Source organism: Dipodomys ordii, unplaced genomic scaffold (assembly GCF_000151885.1).
Source record: "Dipodomys ordii isolate 6190 unplaced genomic scaffold, Dord_2.0 Scaffold148, whole genome shotgun sequence".
NCBI lineage: Eukaryota > Metazoa > Chordata > Mammalia > Rodentia > Heteromyidae > Dipodomys > Dipodomys ordii.
The window spans coordinates 273706-296605 of record NW_012267364.1 but is presented as its reverse complement, the minus strand read 5'-3'; the positions used below and the strand labels follow the sequence as shown (position 1 = coordinate 296605).

Below are 22900 nucleotides of genomic sequence, written 5' to 3'. Positions count from 1 at the left end.
CCCAATTAGATGTCACATTCACCTGGGTCAGAGGCTGCATTGGATGCCAGCCTGGGCTGTGGCATACGGCTGTAGGGGTTTAATGAATGCTCACCTTTCACAGGGGATGTCTCAACAGGATTCATTGAGACAATATATGCAGTAGGGTAGGACCAACATTAGAGACACATCTGAGTGCCTGGGGCCAACACCCCAGGCAATCATGGCTCCATCATTAGGTGCCACAGGTGTTCTGTGGGACCAGAGCACAGATGTATAGACTGCAAACTCTGCCATCCTCTCTCTCTCTCTCTCTCTCTCTCTCTCTACCATATTCTCTCTCTCTCTCTCCTGGGAACCACAGTTGTTCCTGGTCCCTTTTGACTAGTGAAGGCTCCAGGTGGCTCACTCATAACAGGATCTCTGGGTCATTTGTCTAGTCCTGATGGACAGGATGACCTTGGGCTAGGGTTGGAGTTTGGCATCTTTAGCCCAGAACAAGTTTGGCATTTACCAGCCCAGTACAGGGTTGGTACAGAGTCGATGTCATGATCAGCCACACTGTTCTGTTTCTGTCTCTAATCCCCCTTCCCCCCACACTGCCCCAGGCCATGGGAGGAGATCCCATTCTGATGGGTGTACCAGATTGCAGGTAAGGGAGGCCCCAGGTGGGTGACTGGCCAGGTGCCCTTCAGGACTAAACCTGTGAAGGAGACATTTAATATTCCCCTGGCAACAGCTCCTGGGAGTTTCCCAGGAGTCTCTAGGTAACTCAATCTTACAGCCCCAGGATGAGGAAGCAGATCCAATCTACAGAAAAGGGCAGGACAGCCTGGGACCAGAATTACAGTGCTGCTGTCTGTGCTGGGCCAGCAGCAGAGAGAGCCGACTCAATGGATGCTATGGATATAGATGCAGATGGAGCGTGTGTGTGTGTGTGTGTGTGTGTGTGTGTGTGTGTGTGTGTGTGTGTGTGTCTGGGGGGGGGACCCTCCTACCCTCTGAGCTTTCTTTATCAGCTTCCCTTGCAAGGGCTTTTAGGAATTTATTATAGAATTCTGGGTGCCTTGTAGCCCCCAATGATGGCTGCTTGATTCCCTCTCCCAAAAGTTCAAGTTATGTGTCTGTCCAGCCCTGCTGTTGAGCTGCTTCAAACTCTTGGCCTACTTAACATTAAATGGTATCTGTCCTCTGTGCTGGCTCCTTTCAGACCTCCTGCCTCTGTCCCTGCGATATCCTCACTCCCCAGTGATGAGGGATCTGGAAAGCTTTTCCCACCTCCAGCCATGCCGTGGAAGTGTGAAGAGAAGATGCCCTGGATGTCTTGGTGCAGAGCGGTGGGCAGGGCCTCTGGGTACCATGGGGGACACTTAGTCCCTGGTCTCCTAAGCGAAGTGGATGGGGATGGGGTGGGTGGATGAGTAAGGGTCGACAGATGTGTAGGCCAGGCTGAGCAAATTGGGTAGTTGGAGAAGTTCCAGGGACCCCACAGAGATCAGGTATGGGAGAGTGCTTCTTCCAAAGCTTGGGCTACCATTCCACCACTCCCAGCCCCTGCACTGGGGTAAGGAGCAAGGAGTAAGGATACCTGAAGGTCCCCAGGTGCTGGTGGCTCATGGCTGTAACACTAACCACTCAGGAGGCTGAGAACTGAAGACTGCCTGGACAGAAAGTCTATGAGACTCTTATCTTCAATTAATTACTAAAAAGCCAGAGATAGAGCTGTGGCTCAAGTGGTAGAGTGCTAGCTTTGAGCAAAAAAGCTCAGGAACAGTGCCCAGGCTGAGTTCAGATGTAACAAAAGAAAACAACAAGCAAACAAAAAAATGCTTGCAGGTGAACTGTGGCTATGGTAAGAGGGACCCTGCTGGCTCCTGGCCAGGGTACCTCCAAGGTAACTGGAGGGAAGGAATCACAGGGACCAGCAGCCACCACTTTGCCCCCGATTCCCCCCCACACTCTACCAGCTGTCTGTCACAGGGAACCCCATCTTTGAAGGCCACTCAGACTTCAATGTAGGTTTGGTACCTGCCAAAGCTAGGATAGAACAGAGAGGAGAGCAGTGACCCAGAAACCCCAGGCCTCTTCAGAGTGCCCTCCTCTGAGGCTCCTAGCTGGACAGCACTAGCCCCTAGAATCATTTATTTTTATTTTTTATGTTTTGTCGGTTGAGGGCCTTGAACTCTGGGCCTGGGTGCTGTCCCTCAGCTCTTCAGCTCAAGCTACGCTCTACCACTTGAGCCACAGCACCACTTCCGGTGGTTTATTGGACATAAGAGTCTCATGGACTTTCCTGCCCGTGCTGGCTTTGAACCGTGATCCTCAGATCTCAGCCTCCTGAGTAGCTAGGATTACAGGTGTGAACCACCAGCATGCAGCGTCCCTAGAATCATGAAGACTCCCTTTCTCCTGTAGTCCTTCCAGCCTGAGGCATCCTGCTCTCACTAATCTCTGGTGGCTACAATATTCCTTCAAGTCAGCAGTTCTATCATTTATTACCACCCCATAAAGTCTTCTGCAGAGTCCTGATCAGTCCCATACCGCGCCCTCTGCCCCCCTCCAGACATGTGATATAGGGGGAGGACTGGTCTGGATTGCAGAAGAATGCCCTCTGTGTGTGTGTGTGTGTGTGTGTGTGTGTGTGTCTATGTGTGTGTCTGTGTGTGTGTGAGTCTGTGTGCATGTGTCTACCTGTGTGCTGGTCTTGAGGCCTGAACTCAGGCCCTTTTGCTCAAGGCTAGCATTCTACAACTTGAGTCACAACTCTACTTCTGGCTTCTGATTAATGGACGGTAATTTTTTTGGGGGGGGGTCTGGTCGTGGGGCCTGAACTCTGGGCCTGGGCACTGTCCCTCAGCTCTTCAGCTCAAGGCTAGCACTCTACCACTTGAGCCATGCTTATGTGGTGCTGAGGAATCGAACCCAGGGCCTCAGGCATGCAAGGCAAGCGCTCTACCACTGAGCCACCTTCCCAGCCCATTTTTAATTTTTTTTTGGGGGGGTCTGGTCGTGGGGCCTGAACTCTGGGCCTGAGCGCTGTCCCTCAGCTCTTCAGCTCAAGGATAGCACTCTACCACTTGAGCCACAGCGCCACTTCTGTTTTTTTTTTCTTTTTACTTACATGGTGCTGAGGAATCGAACCCAGGGCCTTGAGCATGCAAGGCAAGCGCTCTACCACTGAGCCACCTTCCCAGCCCTAATGGACGGTAATTGTCTCACAGACTTCCCTGTCAGGGCCTGCTTTGAACTTCAATCTGCAGCTCTCAGTCTCCTGAGTGACTAGGATTATAGGTATGAGCCACCACCACCCAGCTCAACTCTTTTATTTTTATATTACTACAATTTGAATTAAGGCCTCATACATGCTAGGCAACTGCCCCATCACTTGATATCCCCACTCCCCTTTTTCTTGGGTTATTTTTGAGAGAGTGTCACATAATTTTGCCTGGGCTAGCCTGGACTTTGATCCTTCTATTTATGCTCCCCACATAGGTGGGATGACAGGCATGAGACAGGTATTATTTTGTTTTTGAGGTAGGATCTTTCTAACTCTGCCTGGACTGACCTTGAATTGCTGATCTTCTGGCCTCTGCTTACTGAGGAGTTGGGGATTATGGGAGTGTACCACCACATCCAACAGAAACTGTTCTTGATGAACCCAGGGAAAAAAGAACAGAGATGGCTCAGTGCAATATCCAGGTGCCAAGCCTAGCAGTGCACATGCACATACATACCCCATCATTATATCACCACCATCAGACCCTAGGGGGCAGACAGCAAAGACCCATGTCTGAACCTAGAGACAAAGAGCCACTGAGCATGTGCAGCCCTTCTGTTCAAAGGTGCAGGGGGACTCTGGCTGTGATGGTTTTAACTGTAACACTCGTTCTTCCCACTTCACTGAACACGGAATAGCCATCAGCTCCAAGAGCAGCGCTAGGTTCAGCCTGCACTGGGAGAGCAGGCAGCAGGTGGACTGGACCACAGCACTGAGTATGGAGGAAAGCTAGGAGGCTGGGCACAGAGTCCTGAGCTCCCCAAGTCCTTGACTTCTCTGTGGACTTGAGCAAGACTACCCTGTCTCGCGATGAACCCTCCGTCAAGGCCAAGAATCTCTCCAAATCCAACCCAGGAGCCCAGCTTTGCTGCCACCCCAGCTTCGCCTGGCAGATGGGACAGTACCCAGAGCAATGTCTCCACCCCCAGCCAGCTTCCACCCATCAGCACCACGGTAAGCCCACAGAGCAGGTCCATGCTCAGAGCCTTTCCTCTCCAATTCTTCGTCCCCTTCCTCAGCTCTGCTATGGGAACCTGGGCAAGTCGCTGGACCTCTGAGCCTTCTCTACACATTGGCTGAGAAAGGAGAATACAAACCATTGCCGGCCACCCCCCCTCTCCCCTTCAAGAGTGCTGGTGGACCAGAAAGGCTGGCCCTGATCACAAAGGGCTAGAAGAACCCTTAGTTCTTAGTTATATCCACTTCTTTAAAAAAGTTGGCTAGATGCCCAGTGGAACCTTCCAGAGAGGAATACAAACTCTGGGTCCTGGGCATCTGGAATTGTTATGGTCAGAGTAAGATACTGGGCAGGACAGAGATCAAACCACAACATACCCATACTTCCTTAGAAAGGGGCTAGTGTGAAAGGGGTCCTCAGATCCCTCTAAGCTAACCTTACCAGTGATGGTTTTCTAGCATGTTTTATTTTCTCATTCCTTTCTTCCCTCCTCCCTCCCTCCCTCCCTCCCTCTGTCTCTCCTTCCTTCCTTCCTTCTTTCTTTTTCTCCCTCCTTCCTTCCTTCCTTCCTTCCTTCCTTCCTTCCTTCCTTCCTTCCTTCCTTCCTTCCTTCCCTCCCCTTCAGCTAAAGAGCTCAGGGACAGCACCCAAGCCCAGAGTTCAAGTCCCATGACCAAAAAAAAAAAAAAAAAAAAGAGTTTCATGGCTTTTCCTGCCTGGGCTGGCTTTGAACTGCAATCCTCAGATCTCAGCCTCCTGAGTAGCCAGGATTACGGGCGTGAGCCACTGGTGCCCAGCTCTAAAGGAAATTTTTTCTCTCTCCCTCTTACCAAGGTTCAAGATCAGCATTACCCAGTTCCACTATGGGGAATAAAATTTCTCCACTGAGATTTGCTAAGCATTGTCCTACTTTTAGAGAAAGATAGACAGAGGGGTTGGTAGGAGGAGTCAGTATCTAGTTGTTGTCAGAGTTCCCTAAACATCTCCCTGTTTTTCGGGCACATGTTTGTCCCACCAGCCTGTCAAGTGATCTGAGCCTAGCCTTAGAGCCCCAAACACCTGTTTGCACTGAAGCTTGAGTTCAATTTTAGGAAAGTATGTAGTTCTATTTCAGTTTGGCCACTAGCTGCTCTGTGGTCATTTGCTTACCTGCCCACAAGGACCCTACCTCTTCCTTTTCAGGGATGTTTGCAGGTGATGGGTATAATATAATTGTTTTCTCCTCCTCCTCCCCCCTCCTCCTCCTCCCTCTCTCTCTCTCTCTCTCTGTCTCTCTGTCTCTGTCTCTCTCTCTGTGTCTCTCTCTCTCTCTGTATGTGTGTGTACTGGTCCTATGGCTTGAACTCAGAGCCTGGGGGCTGCCTCTGAGCTTTTGTGCTCAAGACTAGGGCCCTATCACTTGAGCCACAGCTTCACTCTAACCCTTCTTTTTCTGTCTTTCTACAGATGGCTGGCACTCAAGCTGCCCAGGTCCCCTTCCCTACAGTTGATGTTCCAGATCACGCTCATTATACCCTGGGCACGGTGATCCTGCTGGTGGGGCTCACGGGGATGCTGGGAAATCTGACCGTCATCTATACCTTTTGCAGGTATCTGGCTGGTTGAACCAGCCTCAGGGCATCAAGAGTGGGGGCCTGGCCGTGTGAAACAGGGCTGAATGCAACGTGGAGATGTTGTGTCATTCTGCTCAGTTGAGACTTAGGTGAGGCCAGGGACAAGTGTTCCATCGTCTTGGGCAGAAGACTCAATCTTCAAGCTCAGATCTGATTCTTATTGTATTGTATTGTATTTTTGTCAGTCATGAAGCTTGAACTCTGTCAAGGCCTGAACATTGTCCATGAGCTTTTGAGCTTAAGCATTCTACCACTTTGAACCATAGTTTCACTTCTAGTTTTTAGGTGGTTAATTGAAGGTAAAGGTCTCACGTACTTTCCTGCCCAGGCTGGCTTTGAACTGTAATCCTCAGACCTCAGTCTCCTAAGTAGCTAGGATTATAGGCACGAGCCACCAACACTGGGCTTAGAACTGAATCTTTAAGCTCAGGGAATGGTTGAGGCTGGGAGGGAATGGTCCAGGGAAGTCTGAATGGTACCTGCTGGTTGTTGGATCTTGGCACACCCTGTATGTGGAACTGGTACCCTAAGGCCCTCAGATCTCTGCTCATTTTGTCTTGTTCTTAGTTTACCCCTCTCATCACCTGCCCCAGGGAGCATCCTTTCTGTACTTTGAGGAGCAGCCTGGACACCCAGATGCTGAAACCTGACGCCCTCAGCAACAGTCCCCAGACTTCCTTCCTCATCTTCCCCTCTGGAAGTCTGATGGCTGAGACAGGCGGGTGGGGAAGTGAACAGACTGAGGGTCTCACAGTCCCTGGCTCCACAGATTAGCAGAAGGGCTGGGCCAGTCATTTATTGTCTTTGAGCTCACTCTTTGTGAAAGAGATTTGTGATTTCTTCCTTGGAGTCCAGGGGGTGATTGAGTAAGTGAACTGGCTGACTGTGCTAGTTGCTGTGTTGTGTGACTGGAGTGAAGTCACTTTAGGTGTAAAGGCTTCTGTGATCTCCCCTGGAAAATGGCAACCACATGCCTCCCTTCGGGTAGACGCAAGGGTGGATGTGACAGGAGATGAGCTGTGTGGTCACAGTCACCATTCCCTTGGCAAAGACACTTGTTAAAGAGGACAAGTGGGGAGCCTGAGGAAGTAGGAGTTGGGAGGGCAATCAGGACACGTGGGAGGAGCTGCTGGGGAAGAAGCCACTGGAGAGACAAGTCTGGAGAGGTTTGTCTAAGGAGAGAATGTGAGTCATACAGAGGCAATCAGAAGGTGAGAAGAGGAACCCAGTCTCCCCTGGGTGGCACAGCACACTGTAGAGAGACATTATTCATTACCTCTTTCTGAAGGAACTTCCATAGGCATCCCCTTCAACCACTGGGGTTAACTGTTGCATAGGTAACACCTGCTGGACAGAGGGCTGAGTCTGTGGCCCAGCAACCTTGGCTTGCCTGAATGTGCACGTACGTGCATGCATGTACATGCAGGTGAACACATACATGTATACTAACAGGGACATGCATGTATCCACACATGCAAATATGTGCATATGTTGTGTGGATACACACACATATGCCCACATGTATTCATGAATGTGAACATATGCATATGTGGTTGCATGTGCATTGCACATATGTGTTATGCATGTGTTAACTGGTGTATAAATAAATGCATTTGTGCATATACGGGTGTGGGGTGTGTGTGCTTATGTGGGTGTGCGTGTGTGCATGTATGAATGTGTAGCATGTGTGAGCTGGGAATCATCCCTTTACCACTTCTGACCCTTACAGGACCAGAGGTCTGAGAACCCCCGCCAATATGTTCATCATCAACCTTGCAGTCAGCGACTTCCTCATGTCCTTCACCCAGGCCCCTGTCTTCTTTGCCAGCAGCCTCCACAAGCAGTGGCTCTTTGGAGAGGCAGGTAGACACTTGGGGATGCCTTTTGCTGGATGGATGAGGGATGATTTGATCCAAGGATGCCCATGGAGAAGGGTGGCCCAGGGGAAGCCACCTTCTCTGCCCTTTGTGGGCAGAGAGAGTGAGCAACACACTCCATCCCAAGAGTAAGCAGGGAAAAGGGAGGTTCTGGGCTTGAGAAGCCTGGCCAGACAGGGTGGAGAAGGCTCAGACCATTTTCTCTAGAGGGCAGAGACAGCGACTAGGTTTCCCCATTTCTAGCCCTTCCTCTCATTGGGTAACTGAGGGGCTCCCTTCTCCAAGAACTAACGGCAGGGGCTGTACCCACAGGCTGCGAATTCTATGCCTTCTGTGGAGCTCTCTTTGGCATCACCTCCATGATCACCCTGATGGCCATTGCCCTGGACCGGTATCTGGTGATCACACGCCCACTGGCCACCATCGGGGTGACATCCAAGAGACGAACTGCATTTGTCCTGCTGGGTGTCTGGGTCTATGCCCTGGCTTGGAGTCTTCCACCATTCTTTGGCTGGAGTAAGTGGTTTGGTGGAATTGGGGGAGGGGCAGATATGCTGGCAGATATAGTTGAAGGGGAGAGAGATGACCTTGGGGGGAGATCAGTGAACTTGGGTTGGCAGGCTGGCAAGGATCTCGTCAAATGGACACCTGGAGGGTAGCACGAGCAGTAGGAGAAACTGAGCGATCCATTAGGGGCTTGAGAATCATCTGGGCAGCCTGTGCCGCAATATGGGAGTTCTCAGATACAGTGAAATGATTGCTATGTCTGCTGCAGGGTTTGCAGCAAGTCAGATTAGACAGGGGGCTGTGATGTGAGGTTCCACAAACAGGTGGGGAGGCAGCAAGGCCCTGGGGCTACCTGGAGGCCTGGTTTACCACTAGGCCTCTGCTCTAGCCAATCAAGAACAAGCAGCAGCTGGTTTTGCCTGCTATCTCGTCAGTTGACGTCACAGCCAGAATCAGGTTGGAAAGTTTCCTCCACATCCCCACCCTGCCACAGGAGTTCTCAAAAGTGGGCAGCTGGGAGAGTTGGGGGACTAGGGTTGTTTATAGGAATCCCAAGCTTCACATAGAAAGCCCCTAGTGGACAAGAAGCTCTAGGCAGTGCCAACATGAAGGCTGAGCACTTGGCCCTTGGCTTCCAGGTGCCTATGTGCCCGAGGGGCTGCTCACATCCTGCTCCTGGGACTACATGACCTTCACCCCCTCTGTGCGCTCCTACACCATGTTGCTCTTCTGCTTCGTGTTCTTCCTCCCCCTGCTCGTCATCATCTATTGCTACATCTTCATCTTCAGAGCCATCCGGGAGACACGTCGGTAAGTACCTAGCACAAAGGAAGGGCTAAAGGAGCAGGCTTTGTTTTGCTTAGTAGAGCATACCCAGCTCCAGGCAGGAAAAAAACAAGTGAATAAGCACATGTGCTTTAAAGATTTTTTTTTTTAATTTTTGGTGCCTGTTCTGGGGTTTGAACTTAGGGTCTGAGGTTGCTGTCTTTGAACTTGTGTGTCTGAGCATGTCTGTGTATTTGTGTGTGTGTGTGTGTGTGTGTGTGTGTGTGTGTGTGTGTGTGTGTCTGTCTGTCTGTCTGTCTGTCTTTAGGCTTGAACTTAAGCCATGGATGCTGTCTCTGAGCTCTTTTGCTCAAGGCTAGTTCTCTACTACTTTGAGCCACAACTCCACTTCTGGTTTTCTGGTGGTTAATTGGAGATAAGAGTCTCATGGACTTTCCTGCCTGGACTGACTTTGAACCACAATCCGCAGAGCTTAACGTCCTTAGTAGCTAGGATTTCAGGTGTGAGCCACCAGTGCATGCTTGGAGACCATCTTCCAAGTCGGGACAAAGAAGGCATCCACATAGAACCACAGGAAACCTGTTGAGACTTCGTGTAACGAATACTTTGTGGAAAGGATGGACAGTCCAGGCCCATTCTGGCACAGTAGCTGTGGCCCTGTATTTGCTACAACATGGGTTTGCCTTTCTTAGGGCCTGCGAGGGCTGTGGTGAGTCCCCACAGCAACGGCAGCAGTGGCAGCGGCTGCAGAGCGAGTGGAAGATGGCCAAGATCGCACTGCTGGTCATCCTCCTCTTTGTGCTTTCCTGGGCCCCCTATTCCACTGTGGCCCTGGTGGCCTTTGCTGGGTGAGCAGGGACGGAAGGGATTGGAAAGGGGAGGGACCCCTAGGCAGCCTCTCCTACCCAGGTCAACCAATGGGACAGCATAAAGCTAACCTCCCAGCCCCGCCTTCTCCCAGTGTGGCATGCCCCACCCCAGCGGCCCTGCTTACTTCTAGAGCTCCAGGATACACATTCAGATCCAACCCCTCTGGGGAACACACAGCTGTTCCTCAGGTCCCAGTCCTCTCTTTGCCTGGGCCAGATACATAGCTGGGGTGCTGTCACCTCGCATGGATTCCTAAGAGCTGTCCTCTAGTCCTTTGCAGCTATTCTGGGAACTTTGATATCTCCAGCAGTGTGGCCGAAGGCCAGACTTCAGAAGTACTTTGGGGACAGTGAGAACTATGACATCTTAGAAGTGTCTGGGTCTGTATCTACTTGTGTAGGAATGGCCTGGATCCCTATAGAACCTACTGTGAAGTCTCTCTCTCTCTCAAAATGCAGGGGAGCAGGGGGCATGTCATGGTGTGAGAATTGCTGCACAAGAGGGCCAGGGCCAATGGGGAGCAGGGGGAGGTACTACCAGCATCATAGGATCCAATGGACAATGAGGCCTGACAAACCCCACCTCAAGCCTGGTGAATCTTCCTCCCAGAGCCCCGCCCCCAACAATCTCATAGCTCCATTCCCCTTCCATCAGAATTCTCCCTAGCACTGCTGGGTTGAATTATTTATGTTGGTTTGGGCTGGGCTAGGATTTGGGCCTTGACAGGTCTGACCCAGAGGAAGAAGGTTCATGGGTAAAAGCTAACTGGGGATGGCGGGGAGAGGTGAGGGGTGTGGGGTAGGGATGAGTGAAGGAACCTCCTCCCTCCTAGGTATGCACACATCCTGACGCCCTACATGAACTCAGTGCCAGCCGTCATCGCCAAGGCTTCTTCCATCCACAACCCCATCGTTTATGCCATCACCCACCCCAAGTACAGGTGCAGTACCCTCCAGGTCTCCAACTTCTCTCCATGTGGGCGTGGAGGGCTTGGGCCTGCAGATGAGGCAGAGAACAGCCGTGTGTGTGTGTGTGTGTGTGTGTGTGTGTGTGTGTGTGTGTGTGTGTGATCTCTCGTAGGTGAGTTGAGCAAGGGCCATAAGCATCTAGGAGCAGCCAGTAGCATCCAGAGTTGACACAATTCTTCTCTGGCCTTAACTTCCCAGAGGGCTCTATTTGGAGGAATACCAGGATTTTTTTTTTCTGGGCAATGTCTAGCTTTAACTCTGGGATCTTCAGAGTTGGTGATTAAAGGTAGGCAGGGTTACTGATAAGCAGTGCTGCTACCCACCCTCAAAAAAGACACTGACATCCCAGAAAGATCCCATCTGGGAGTTCTTTGACTCTGCCTAAGGGGCCCTGGCAGGGTCCTGAGTGGTTGTGGCCAGCCAGCTCTGCTGATAAGAATCCCAACAAGGTACTTCTCCCTTGAGGCCCCCAGTGCTTCTTATAGCTTGGTGGTATCTATCACTCATCACCCTCCTGAAGTTGGTTGCAGGTCTCAGTCAGTCCAGCCCAAAGAACACAGGAAGTCCCTGGTCCCTATCAGCCAGAGATGTCACTTTTGGCCAGCCATATGAGGGCTGGAAGCAATGTCCACCTGGTTGAACCTTCTATTCCAGGTTCTCTCTCTCCACATGCATGAATCTAGGATCTGTTATCTGTCCTAACATCCCTGCAAGTCTGTCAGACTCCTGTCTATCTGTTACCCATTCCATTATCCCTAGATCCTGTCAGACTCAGCATCTATCTGTCCCCATCATCCAGCATCTGTCTGTCCATCTTCATTACCTCCAATGACTCCTAGTGGCTATCTGTTCCCATCACTAAGCATCTATCTGTCCACTCATCCTGTATCAGTTGTCTTTCCCTTCATCCTAACCAGATGCATGACTCCTCCAGGGTGGCCATTGCCCAGCATTTGCCCTGCTTGAGAGTGCTACTGGGTGTGTCAGGCCAGCATGATCACCCCTCACTCAGCTTCCGCTCTACTCACCGCTCCACACTGACCAGCCAGACCTCTGACCTCAGCTGGATCTCTGGACGGAGACGCCAGGAGTCCTTAGGCTCTGAAAGCAAGATGGTAAGACTTCTAGGCCTTTGTCAGCTGATATCTTACCACCCTTTCCCTATGCAGCCCCAGACCTCTAGGAAGTCCTAGGTCCTGGCCAGGCCACCACTGAGATGGGGTGGGAGGGGTGGTCAGCCCCTCCCAACCTTATGGGTGTCACTGTCTTGTGACTAGCAGAGGAATTGGGGTGACACAGGAATGTATCATTCTACACATGGGTCTTCCAACTCCAGGGCATCTCTTTTTCCATGCTAACACTATCTCCAGAGCAAAGATGGAATCGATTCGCATTCTTGGCCTTAGATGGGCATCTAGACACAAGGCATGAGCCAACTCAGACCCCTTGGTCCCTCAGCACTAAGCTCTCTCGCATAGGGAGAAGGGGTGTCTCAAAGAATCACAGGGGCTGGGATGTAGCTCGATGGCAAAGTGCTTGCCAACAAGTACAATGTCCTGGATTCGATCCTCAGTACCAAAATAGAAAAGACAAAAAATACAGTCAAAGAATCACAGGATACATAATACATTCATAGGAAGGTGCATATCAATCATAATGCTAACATGCACTCTGGTCCAGGCATGTGAGGTTTGCAGGGACTTGGTGATTGAAACTTTACAGTTAATGGAGCCATGAAACTGCCATAGATACCTGTGGTAATGCTGAGGAAGGACCTGTCAGGGGGTTGGGGAGGGGCAGGCTGCAGGGGGTCAGTCTTTCCTCACAGTTATGCTCCTTCTTCCCCCAGGGCTGGACAGACACAGAGGCAGCAGCTGCATGGGGGGATGCCCAGCAAATGACTGGACAGTCTCCCTGTAGTCAGGACCTGGAGGATGGGGAAGTCAAGGTTCTTCCCAGAGCCCAGAGAAAGGAAGCCAAGACACCCAAGAAGGTGATTGGATCCAGTACCTGCCAATCTATGAAGGGGAGGGGAATAGGGATAAGTAGCCCAGAGAGTGGCCAGGAACAAGGCTTAGTTTAGCAGGCAGCATAATGTCCTCTGGGAATCATCCCTTCCCCAGACATTCCAGCTTTCCCTCAACAGCTTCAATTGAGTATAGGCTGTGGCTGTTCTTGGTGTGTTGTACATGACTGTGTGGCTCTATGAACACCTCTAGCAGTTGGTGTTCCTGGTTATGCTATGCCTTCCTTAGTGGATGTAAGGTATGTGAATAATTGTGTGTGTCCATAAATGTGGGTGATCTGTGCAGCCAACAGAGCACATAAGTCATACATGAATGTGACCATGTGTCTGGCATATGCTGTCATTGTACCACATGCAAGGATGCACAACCAAGTGTGTCTTTGTGTCTGTCCGTGGGTGCGACTGGGTGAGGACAGTGCATACCTCTTTGTGTGATTTGATGTTGGACATACCTGGGAGAGTGGGTTAAGGGCCATGAAGTGCTCACAGAGAACACCCTGAGACCAGGATGCCACCCAGAATACTTGTGGCTATTAAAAGAAGACCAGCTGTCAGCCCAAGTGCCTATGGAACGGAATGTTGATGGTGATTAGAGAAGGCCATCTTCTGGAACGTTGGAAATGCTGTGAGCACAAGCAGCCCCTCCCCTCCCCTTGCAGCTCCCCACCTGGCCCTTCTCTTACCCACACACAGAGCTCAGGACCTGTCTTCCTCCTCCTCCTGCTGGCTCCCCATAAGTTCACAAGAGGCAAGCACTCCCTGCCCTCCCTACCCCTACCCCATTCCCCAGTAATTTCACCATCTAGAAGCACCACTGCCCAATTTGGAACCCAGGGACTCTATAGCCACTGAAGCAAGGAAGGAAGCAGTCCTGACAGTGACCTGCAGGCTGGCCAGGCAATGGTGAAAGACACTGCCTGTCCTGGAGGGAGGAGAGGCCAGGGAGGGACGCAGGGAAGGGGCACGGGCAGGGAGAGCCGGCCACCAGGAGTCATCAGACATTATTTTATTTTATTTTGTGCTGTTCTTAGGGCTTGAACTCAGGATCTGGGCACTACCCCTGAGCTATTTTTTATTGTTATTATAAAAGAGATGTATAGAGGGGTTATAGTTACGTAAGTCAGGTAATGAGTACATTTCTTTTTGAGCTATTTTTTGCACAGAGTTAGCACTCTACCATTGGAGCCACAGCTCTATTTTCAGCTTTTTTTTTTTTTTTTGATAAGTCATTGGAGCTAAGAGTCTTATAGACTTTCCTGCCTAGGCTGGCTTCAAATTGTGATTCTCAGATCTCAGCTTTTTGAGTAGTTGGGAGTATCAGCAGAAATCACCAGCACTCAGCTATATCAGATATTCTTGATAAGTGCTGCCATTGAGTTAAGAGTACCCAACCTGCTGGAAATGGAGGCTCATCCCTCAGGACTCTCAGGGAAGGTAGAGGCCACAGGGGGATTCCAAGATGCTAGAGTGGGTGGGGGTGGGCATTGAACAGTACTGTTCATGGTCTTGGGTAGATACAGAGGGTACAGGAGAGGAAACTTGGTTTGTCCTGGAATAGGTTGTCTCTCTGGGACCCTGGTACCCTCTGTGACCAGTGGGACCCTGGGGATGGCTGAGGAAGCATAGAAGAGAAGAGGCAGAGAAGGTGCTGGAAGCCTGGGGGGGTTTCTAGACCTGACCCTGGAGGACAGGGAGCCTTGGGAGGAGATTTACAAAGTAGCCAGGCCCCTTCAATGTATCTTGAATACTGAATTGAGTGGAATAATCAAGTAGTGATTCAGGGCAGGAGGAGTGAGAAGAGACACACATGTACAGGAGTGCAGAGAAGAGATGCACAGAAGTGTATACGAGGAGCTCAGTTCATCAGATCAAACCCCAGGAGTGCCAGGTGCTCGGGGCTCACCCCTGTGATTCTAGCTATTCAGGAGGCTGAGATCTGAAGATCCAGGTTCAAAGTCAGCCCTGGCACAGAAGTCTGCAAGACACCTCTCTCCACATAACTAGTAAAAAAGCCAGAAAAGTGTGGCTCAAGTGGTAGAGCACTAGCCTTGAGCAACAAAGCCAAGGGAAAGCAAGAGTCCCTGAGTTCGAGTCCCCCTCCTGGCACATATAGTCACCCACACACCCACACACCTACACATGGAGCTTAGGAAGTTGAGGATGTCTCCTAGGAGTTATCCCTAAGCCAGTGACAGATATTGTCTCTGGCTCCCTTTCCAAGATCTGAACCTCACTCAACAAGATCTGTCCTCATTGGACCTCAACCTGGCCCTGCCACTCACCATGCCTTCATCTCTTGGTGACCTCAAACCTGAAGGGTCATTGGGGGAGTGGTCCCTTTGGGATGCTCCTCAGGGTAAACAGATACATGCTATTTATTTTCAGACCAAGGGAGAACTCCCCAGCCTGGACCCCACGATATAGGATATTCCTCATTGGCTCTTTCTTCTGGGACATGTCCAGCTTCATCTTCTCTCCTGTCACCAGCACCACCACCAGCACCACCAGCACCACAGGATTATTCCATGAGCCTTCAGGCTCTGCAAGTGGTCTCATTGCCCATGCTACTCTGGATTCACAACCACAGCCCCATGTTCCCCTTCCCATACCTTAAAACCCCTCCCTGCAGCATGGTCTACACCCACTTTTCAGCTCAGAAGTCACGTCCAGCCTGGAGCGTGTATCCTCAGGCCCTCCTCTTTCTGGCAGTTGCCTGTCCTCAAATGCTGTATGCTGGGAATTGTCTAGGCAATGACAGCGATGACAATAGCAATGGCTCCAGGGAACACATCAGCTGTTTCTGAGCCAAGCTTCTTGGCCAGCCTGTGTGCCTAGGCTGGGCATTTTACTGGCCAGCTGAACACAGTCCTACCTGTACACAGAACACACACACTCATCTCTGGCTTATTTCCCCACACAGGCATGCCTATACTGCTAGACACCTCCCCTCCCGCACCAGGTACTTATTTATTTACATGCACACAGAACACATGATGCACGTTCTGTCCTGTGGTTTATTTTGCATGAGTGGTCTATATTCCTCCTGGATTATGCCTCTAATAAGGGCAAAGGAAAAAATAAAAGGCAAAGAAGTTCTCCTCTGACACCTTTGCTGTCTACCTGTTGATGCTGTGATGGGAAAGAGAACAGAGCCTGGCCGTGGTGCCTTCTGCTTTTTTGCATTTTCTTGCTTGCTCCCTGCTCTCAGTGAGAGCCTCTGGGTCACTTCTGAAGACCCGTCTCAAACGGCAGCTGGGAAAAATAGAGGAGAGACAAAGACCAGGCATAGCCCCATCATACTCCTCAAGGATATTCTGAGCCCTGCCCAGCCCGTGGGTACCAGCTGCTCTCTGGCTTCACATCTCCCAGGGGAGGCAGATGGAGGGAGGCTGGCTTTCCCCTTTAAGAGCATTGTCCCTGCTGCTCCTCCCTTCCCCCAGAGGCCACATCAGCCAGGCAAGAGCCAGAGTCCAGAGAAAGAGCCTGCAAGTACAGCCTTGCCTGGGTTCCCCAAGAAAGGTGTTTCCCCCCTCCCTCGTCCCTTCCTCCCGCAGCCTTTTCCTTTCCCACACTGTTTATCTCCTGCTTCTGAGGCCGTACCAGCCAGGCAGGACAGACACTCCTACTAAGACAAGGCTAGACTTATGGATGAGGGCGTGGGGCCCATAGGGGCAGTGACTGGTATGGATGCTGGCTTTCTGGGCCAGGCCAGATGGGGTTCTGGGTACAGGGGAGAAGGGTTGCTGAAGATGGGGAGGGAAGAGCACAGTTCCCTCCCTGGCTTCTTTGACTTGCTATTTTTGTGACTTTGGATAAATCACCAAATAGTCTTGTAACATGCACATTTGTAGCACATACCCTGCATGTGCCAGACCCTGGGTATTAGGCTGGAGTCCTGGCACATTAGAAATTACTCACACCCAGGCCTGCATCTAGTCCTCAGGGTCCAGCCCAACTTCAGGCCAGCTCTCTGAGAGAGCGAGCAAGTAGCCAACTCAATCTGATCCTATTTTCCAAGCCTCAGTTTCCACAGCTAAAAACCAGAGTGGGGGGCTGGGAAGGTAGCTCAGTGGTAGAGCGCTTGCCTTGCATGCATGAGGCCCTGGGTTCGATTCCTCAGCACCACATAAACAGAAAAAGCCGGAAGTGGTGCTGTGGCTCAAGTTGTAAGAGTGCTAGCCTGGAGCTGAAGAGCTGAGGGGCAGCGCCCAGGCCCTGAGTTCAGGCCACACAACCAGCAAAAAAAAAAAGCAAAAAAAAACAAACAGAGTGGGCTTGAATCTGTCTCTAGATCACATGGAGCCTGAGATCGCTCTTGGAGGAGGGTTTCTAGGGTCACTCTGACCAAAGACCACACTGACAGGAGTCTCATGGGGCCAGGGTCCCCAGTGGAACACACTGTCTCTGGGGTATGGATTGAACATGCTATGCATGCTTCTCCTCCCTGCCCCTCTGGCATTGTGTTCCAACAGCTGAGCAAATGGCACTTCTTCCCTCCTCCCTGCCCCCTGCCATTCCTGCGCAAAGGGCACGGGGCCTGGCGTGCAGTGCTGGCAGCTGGAGATTTCCATGCTACTGTCAAGTTTTCCAGGGCACAAATGAGACAGGAGAGCCAGGAATAACCAACTGGGCCCCAGAGGGTCTAGAGGGATGGGCCTGCCTTAAACCTGCTGTCAGACCCTGTGCCAAGGTGGACAGGCAGAGGCCCCGGTGCACCCCACCCCCACCCCCAGCCAGGGCTTTAGGAGATGCCTGCAGCCACTGAGAGCCCATTGTCTGTCATGAATCCTATTGGAACAAGCCCAGGTTCCATTCAGTAGGCCCTCGTCCATTCCCTGTGTGACCTTGGGGAAGTTATTTAACCTCTCTGAACTCCGGTCTTCCAAAGTAGCAGTTCTTGGGACCCCAGGGACAGTGGCATGAAGGGCACCATTCTGAACTTGACGATGCCCAGTTATTATGCTATTATATGATCATTTTTATGACTGGACAAGCCCAAAGCCAATCACTGGCCTTCTGAGTTAAATCTTTTCCCAGACTTGCTGAGAGCTGAACTCAGCCCTAGGCACCCCCAGGGCCTCACACTCGGTAAGGCATCATCTCAGGGTCCCTGAGAGACAAAATCCCTGCCTAAGGGAGCCCAATCTACAGCCTCCTGGCCTGGAGGTGGGTCTGCTGAAGCAGAGCAAGGGTGTATGGGTTCTGTAGAGGGCAGAAGGCAGGCAAGTGCTCCCTTCCTGCCCCCAAGAGGGGGGGTTGTTTCTGGGTGCCCCTCCCCAGGGGCTATATTAGCTTGGTGAGTCATGGTGGACGGCTGGGAGGCCGCAGGCGGGCGGGCCTAGTGTAGGGTTACAGTCCATTTATGGGCTCAGCAAGGCAGATATCAGTGTCGATGGCATTCACTCCCAGCTATTCTTAGGAGCCTCCCAGGAGCTCCACACAGCTAGGCCAGGCAGTAAGGGACACAGCAGGCAAGACTGGGGGTCCAGGGTCGGGGATCGGGAGCTGAGGCGCAGGCTGGGGAGGCGGGGTGCGCTCGTGCTCTCTCACCTGACTTTTCCCTTTCTCCACACAGGTGACCTCTGTCAACACCAGCATGTCTTACAGTGTGACCCTGACCGGGCCTGGGCCCTGGGGCTTCCGCCTGCAAGGGGGCAAGGATTTCAATATGCCCCTTACTATCTCCCGGGTGAGTGTGCCCTGCCATACAGCCCAGCTCCCGAAGGGGCAGGGCACTCTTGGAAGAGGGCATGTGTATGTCTGTGTCCCATGTCTGTCTGTCTGTCCTTACCAGGGCAAACCGGAGCATGATCCGTCCCATCTGAGGACTGATCTGGTTTTCTGGTCTTGGCCACAGCCAGGGCTGGCTCACTCAAGCTTGTACCCCCTTGAGTTTGCCCACCTGAGTGAGACGTGATGGGCAAATGGCAGGTGTTTTGAGCAGAGAAGGAAATGCTGAGTTTGCAGGGTGGAAGAAAGTACAACGCTTTCTTTCTGGCAAGGTGGGCTCAGGTTGCCTCCAAGCCTTGAAGCAAGCAGAGGTTTTGGGAAAAGACTGCTCCTAAGAAGGGAAGGATGGGTGACAAGTAAGCAGATGCATGGGTGGACAGATTGCTGCCTCTGCTATCATGATGTGGATTGGGGTTGAACTGGTTACTGGGTTCTAGTACTTGTTCTATCCTAGATCCAAAATACCAAGCCTGGGTTATGAGTTTCTCCTCATAACCCAGGTCTTCCAGGGTCTTCCAGGAGCTCCCTTACTGTCTGGCTCACAGAGCTGGACCTCCCTCCTTACCTGAAGCAGGGGCCTGCCTGTCCTGCCTGACAGTGTCATGTCTTTTCTCTCCATGCTTACCTGAGGAAATGAGGTCCTCTATTGCCAGGCTGGAGACCCCAAAGCCCAGGGAAGCCAAGAGTAGACATGCTTGAGAAGCAGAAAGGAAGGACTTTATCTTAACTACGGCACATTCTCAGCATATAGGTCACAACTAGAACACAGCAGGTACAGTCACGGTCTGTCATAGAAAGGTACTGTCCAGCAGTCCTGGCAGAGCTGGGGCTGGAAACCGCATGTCTCAGAGAGACTGTGAGGCTTTCAAGGGGCAAAGACAACATGGGTCGGGTGGCTGAAAACCTGCTGGTATTTCCCTGGGCCTGGGGACAGGGTGAAGCCTCAGGCTGTCACTAGAGGATCATGGTTAGACAGGAGAGTCTCCTGGGTGGCTTTCTCGCTAAGGAGAAAGGACAATTTCTTCTCCAGGGCAATAGAGACTTGCCTTGGGCCTAGGACTAGCACTTGGTGAGTAGTCCAAATGGTGGTAGGCAGAGGGCAGAGGGTCTCACTGGAAAGACAGCTTGGTTGTTGAACCTGGCTTGGGCACTAGGAGTAGTCCTTGGCCTTCACTCATCAGCTGGAGGTGTGAAGGCTCCACCTTTCAGATCTCCTACCCCGAAGACTACAGGGTCCCATACTGAAAGGATCATATTGGTGGTATGATGAAAGCTTCATAATGTGGTAACAAATGCCTATGAGTATTTAAGCCCAGTGGCTACCCCAACTCCATCTCTTTGTACAAGGCAGAACTGCTGTCATAACCCTTCTAGCATCCTATATCTAGAGCTGAAGCCCTACCTCCCCCAGCCCCACCATTCTTGAGACAAGCTGCTGGTATTCTCTGCCCCATCCTGTAGACACCAACTCGTCTTCAGGCTCAGTGACACCCAGGATAGCCAATGACCTCACCCAGGACCTATGCAGCACCTGGCCCTGGATGGCCAGGGGCTTAAATGGCAGTACAGAATAAGCTAGACAGCAGGAGGAATGTACTCACTTGGGGAGGGGGTATGTTGGGATGTACTGGAGCCACTGACAAGCGGGGATTAAAAAAAAAAGAATCCAGGCAGAGCACCGGATGGAGGATGGGCATGGTGAGCTTTTAGCTTCCTTCTGAGACACACCTTGAATCACCTGGAGAGGGAGGATTAGACGCTGGAGCCCTCCTCAACACTGGAGGTCCCTTGAGAAATGCCTCTGGCCGTGCTTATGGCCAAGCTGATCTCATGGGCACCAGGGCTGTGATATTTCTGGCTGAGGCTCACAAGGACCCTCTATTACCAAGAACAAGCCCTCAAAGGGATGTAGGACCAGAATTTTCTGGAAGAGACCTATTCTACCTCAGATACAACCCACGTCTCCTAATGGTCAGTAGACATCACTTGGAGTCCTAGCTTAAGCCTTTGCTGTGGAGACACCACAGGCATTGGGCAGTGGGGCATGTGGGAACTAGCTAGGCAGAGCCTGCTTATATCTCCAGCAGGTACCCACAGTACTGGGGCACATTCACTGCCTGACCACTGAGGGGGAGGGGTCACCGTCTCACCTCACAACCAGGCAGAACTGCAGGTTACACTTATTTATTTATTTAATTATTTTCTAATAGTGCTAGGGCTTGAATTTTCTGGCCTCCCACTTTGGCTTAGCTTTTTTTTTCCCCCTAGACCTGGGCTTGAACTCAGCTGGGAACTGTCCCTGAGCTTCTACCACTTGAGCCACAGCACCACTTCTGGCTTTTCTGTTTGTGTGGTACTGAAGAATCTAACCCAGGGCTTTATGCATGCTAGACAAGCACTCTACCATTAAGCCACATTCCCAGCCATATTTATTTATTTATTTTATTTTATTTTTGCCAGTCCTGGGGCTTGAACTTAGGGCCTGGGGCACTGTCCTGAGCTTCTTTTGCTGAAGGCTAGCACTCTGCTGCTTGAGCCACAGTGCCACTTCCAGCTTTTTCTGTTTATGTGGTACTGAGGAATTGAACCCAGGATTCATGCATGATAGGCAAGCACTCTACCACTAAGCCACATTCCCAGCCCTTGCTTAGCTTTTTTGCTCTATCACTTGAGCCATTGCTCTACTTTGACTTTTTTTTTTGGCTGGTTAACTGGAGAGTCTCATAGACTTTTCTCTCCAGGCTGATATGATCCTCATATCTCAGCCTCTTGAGTAGCTGGAATTACAGATGTGAATCACACGTGCCCAACTTGAGACTTGCTTGCATTTATACATGGGGCAGAGGGGGGCCATGAGTGGAAATTCCTGTGATCTGCCTCCTCTTCTCTCTGACCAGTGACTGCCACCTGATGGCAGAGTGGCAGCCTGTACCTGAGTTATAATGGCCCCAAGCGTCAACCTCGGGCAGCCCCTGGGGGATCTCCCTTCAGCTGAGCTGATCCTCAGAAACTGCAGAGAAGTGATTCAGAAGGGAGACCCAGACAGTTCAGGGAAATGCCTTTATTTATCCTGGACAGGTGCAAAGGACCTGCAACCTGAGCTGCCCTCTCACCCTGCCCCCCTCTGCTCCCGGAAGCAAGGAAGAGTGAGAACAGGCTCCTTCCCCCCACCCAGGGAGCAGCTCTATGGGCCCTACCCCCACTTTGTCTGAGCCTCTGACCAGAGGTTGGTGCCAGGCATAAGGTTCATCCTCATTACTGTAACATCTCTACCATAGGAAGAGGGACATGCCTTCATTCAACTCTGCTATTCTGCCCAGTCTCAGTGCCTTACCTATAGGAGGGAGACGATGCCCTCTCCAGGTATGAGAGTGCAGGTGTGGAAAGATGCCTCATCTGGCTGGCTGGAGGTTAACAGAGCAATGGGGAGTGGCACTGAGCCAGGCCCAGGCGGGGGCCTAGCCTGCAAGGTCTCAGGCCCCACCTGACAGATCTTGGGCCACCAGCCCAGAGGCCTCTAAACTCCCTGGTGGTTTCAGTTTCTGTATTTACCAAACTCTCTCCTAGCTAATGGGGACACTGAGAACAGAGGGTCCCTGGGGAGAGGAACCGGGTAGGCCGGGGACTATTCAGGGTGTGTGTGGGGGTGGGGTGGGGGTGGGAGTAGCCGTGCTGTCAATTCCTGGAATTTTGAGGCTACTGGAGCACGTTGTGGGGCTGTTCTTGGGCAGTGCCTATCGGTGCTGACAGGTCTTGCTGTTTATAGCAGCGTTGAAGGTCAGGCAAGCCTTAGAGGCTCCAAGCATCTGTCTATCCATCAGTGGAAGATAAGGGGGCAGTGACACAGTGGGGGGAATGCTCTTAGACATGCCTTCTCTGGGCCCTCCCAAGGCTCAAAGCTGCCTCTGACCCTTTTGAGGGTACTGAAAGAAGAGGACCAGAGTCTGTCCATTGAGGTCCATCAAGGTCCCAAAGGGTAAATCCTCACAAGGCAAGGGCAAACTGCACAAGTAGTCCCTGGGCCACTTGAGGAAAAGAAATGATGGGCCTGGAGCTGATGGCTCACATCTGTAATCCTAGCTACTCAGAAGGCTGAGATCTGAGGATCGTTGTTCAAAGCCAGCCCGGGCAGAAAAGTCAGTGAGACTTATCTCCAGTTAACCAACAGAAAACCAGAAGTGGTGCTGTGACTCAGGTGGTAGAATGCTAGTCTTGAGCAAAAGAACTCAAGTACAGTGCCCAGGCTCTGAGCTCAAGCCCCACAACTGCCAAAACAAAGGAGGAGGAGGAGGAGGAGGAGGAGGAGGAG

The 22900-nt window shown here is 51.6% G+C and overlaps 2 protein-coding genes across 2 annotated transcripts in view; both read left to right on the top strand.

The window, feature by feature from the left end:
- The first annotated feature begins 4066 nt into the window (after positions 1–4066).
- On the top strand, positions 4067–15285 carry Opn4 (opsin 4). Its single transcript, XM_013032062.1, has 10 exons — positions 4067–4210; positions 5661–5803; positions 7557–7690; positions 8017–8220; positions 8850–9021; positions 9690–9845; positions 10700–10807; positions 11770–11950; positions 12685–12828; positions 15247–15285. The coding sequence occupies exons 1-10, from the start codon at positions 4067–4069 to the stop codon at positions 15283–15285; spliced, it is 1425 nt and encodes a 474-aa protein (XP_012887516.1).
- Positions 15286–18457: 3172 nt separating this feature from the next.
- Positions 18458–22900, top strand: part of Ldb3 (LIM domain binding 3) — a 73750-nt gene continuing 69307 nt past the window's right edge. The window contains exon 1 of the mRNA XM_013032061.1: positions 18458–18550. Within this exon, the coding sequence (XP_012887515.1) occupies positions 18458–18550 (93 nt within the window). The remainder of the gene's footprint in view (positions 18551–22900) is intronic.